Raw genomic sequence first — 2449 nt, forward strand, 5'->3', positions numbered from 1 at the left:
TATATATATATATTTCCCAAGGCTTAGGCAGAGAAATCCTTGGAATGAAAAACTCCAAAATGTAGAAAGTCTGTTGACTGCACCTGGCAAGAGTAAACTTTAACATGGAAAATATTAAAGAAAAGTAATCCTTTCCTTATTAAAAAAAAATATATTAAACAAAACTATCATATGCCAAGGACTAAACTAAAGTCCTGAACATATGTATGGAATAACTAGCAATCATATCAAAGTGAATTTAGAATAAATTAAAATAGCTCCTCCTTGATTATTAAGGAACATACCTTTCAGGTAATCTTTCTTCTATTAACTTGCTTATCTCGACAGATAGGAGATCAACCAGAATTCGTGGGAGGCCTAACTTTATCAGTGGTGGTAGCAGTATCGTAGCCACATCTTGCTTACTTTCTGCTATTGCTAAGATAAGGCTAATGCTCTGTGGACAAGAGAATACTACGTCACATTAACATAATGCAAATGCTGAGCAATAACAGCCAAGGGGATGAAACAAAGATCATAAATTACTAATATAAAAGTATTTCAGAAGGGTAAAGGATGGTATTCAACAAAACTAATACATTAGGAACTTCAATCGACTCTATATATAGAACAAATTTTCCAGATACCATCATGCTACCATCCTTGATTGCACTTGATTCAACAGAAAGTCGCTACGCTCGTAAAGATAAAATACTTCTTCATATAACAAAAAGATTATCAATCTTTAACTATTTCTATAGAAGTAACTGGGTAGAAGCTCTATTATTCATGTCAGGGTTTGTTTATCAGAAAATAAAGATTATCTTTTTTTTTTTTTTGCAAGGGACCAATTAATTGGAATATAAACTATATTTCAAGTCTTGGGATTTCCAGGAGATCAGTAGTAATTCTCAGAACATATCACACTTGAAGATTAAGATGGCAATCGTGAAAAGGTAGATGAATGACTAAAATATAGACAATTCTGTTGATAGAGAATTATAGATCATCAGTAAACCTATCAGAATATTGCAGAACAGTAAGCCTATCAGAATATTACAGAACATCAATGAGTCTACCATATAAATTTGGTGTTGCCATTCAGAGCCTTTATCAACTATATATTTCTCCTGCCCCACTTCCATTTAGTGTCTGTAAATCCCAACAATTTAATGCCAATATTTCTTCTTCATATAGAATTTATATTCCAATTCCAAATAATTATGCCTTTCTACTGCTCACAAGTCTATCGCTGGCATCTATTCCATATAGTGGTGAAAGCCAGAGATAAATAAATGCAGTATATACTCATCCAATAAGGAGCACAACCAAGATTCAAAAAAGTCAGAGCAAGCTAGAGCAAATACAGGGAGAAGCTGCATGGAAAATTGAAGTCAGTATCATTGCTACCTTCTCCAGAAGCTGGAGGTTCAAAGTGTTCTCTATGATCCATAAAACACGACATAAAATATGTTCGGATTGCAGTGCTTCCACCAACAAAGCACTTTCTTCGCTTTGAAGAAATAAAGTTATTAGCCTGTGCAACAATGACAACTATAAGTAAAAGTTGATCAAGATAAAGCTAAGGCTATATGAAACTATGATACATCTCGTCACTTTTTCTCAGAAAAGAAAAATAACTTGCATGCATTACTATACTAAGACAATGATTTTTGTAAGCCAAGCGTACAGGACTTCCAAAACTACATATTATCGGTTGCAATTAAGGGAAAATGACTTCCATGCATTACTATACAAAACAGTGCTTTCAGGATAATGGCAACAAGCATAACAATGCTATTCTCTACGAAAGCACTCTAATATAAGTATTCCTGTCATTTGTGTTGGCCCCCTCACCCCCCCACTCCCCACCCCCCCACCCAAAAAAAAGAAAGCAAAACAACGTAGAGTAAATTATACCCCCCTGTAAAATTACTAGTATAACCAACAAAACAGAACAAAAGAAAAAACAATCGGGGCTGAAGCAGTTAGTAAATTCTGTCATAGATGAATATGTTACCGGCATGCTTCACAGAGACATGGTGCGTCATCTAGAAACAATTGTTCCAATACTGTTCCAATCAGACCATTTGTAGAAGTGATCTTTCTTCGTGAAACATCATGGCAAGCTAGGTTCCCAATTATACCAAGGCTAATTTCCTGTTTAAACGAATTGACTACATCAAATATATTTTCACCATCTCTCAATCTGAGCTATATGTAGTGATCAGAATAACCTAGATCATGAGGCAAAAATCCAAAACAGAAGGATCCAGCAGAGGAATAAAGTAAGACTTACAGTAATCCGTGCAGATTTTGACACCATGAGAGTAGCCAAAAGCACTTCAAGAGCAAAGTTTTCAACCTGTACATAAAAGTTAATCATCTCAAGAGACAGGAACTTGAGCAGTGAACATAGCAGATGAGAAGTCATCCACCTGGCACCCACCAATGACAGCGAATTCACAAC

General features: G+C 35.2%; 1 protein-coding gene across 3 annotated transcripts in view; it reads right to left on the reverse strand.

The window, feature by feature from the left end:
* The window catches only part of LOC109217288 (protein saal1), a 9440-nt gene that overhangs the window by 2639 nt on the left and 4352 nt on the right, over nt 1–2449 (reverse strand). For all 3 annotated transcript variants that reach the window (XM_019381520.1, XM_019381519.1, XM_019381518.1), the window contains exons 3-6: nt 2279–2344; nt 2000–2139; nt 1390–1516; nt 285–436 (exon numbers count right to left, since the gene is read on the reverse strand). In XM_019381520.1, the coding sequence (XP_019237065.1) occupies nt 285–436; nt 1390–1516; nt 2000–2139; nt 2279–2344 (485 nt within the window). The remainder of the gene's footprint in view (nt 1–284; nt 437–1389; nt 1517–1999; nt 2140–2278; nt 2345–2449) is intronic.

This window comes from Nicotiana attenuata, unplaced genomic scaffold (genome assembly GCF_001879085.1).
Source record: "Nicotiana attenuata strain UT unplaced genomic scaffold, NIATTr2, whole genome shotgun sequence".
NCBI classification, from domain to species: domain Eukaryota; kingdom Viridiplantae; phylum Streptophyta; class Magnoliopsida; order Solanales; family Solanaceae; genus Nicotiana; species Nicotiana attenuata.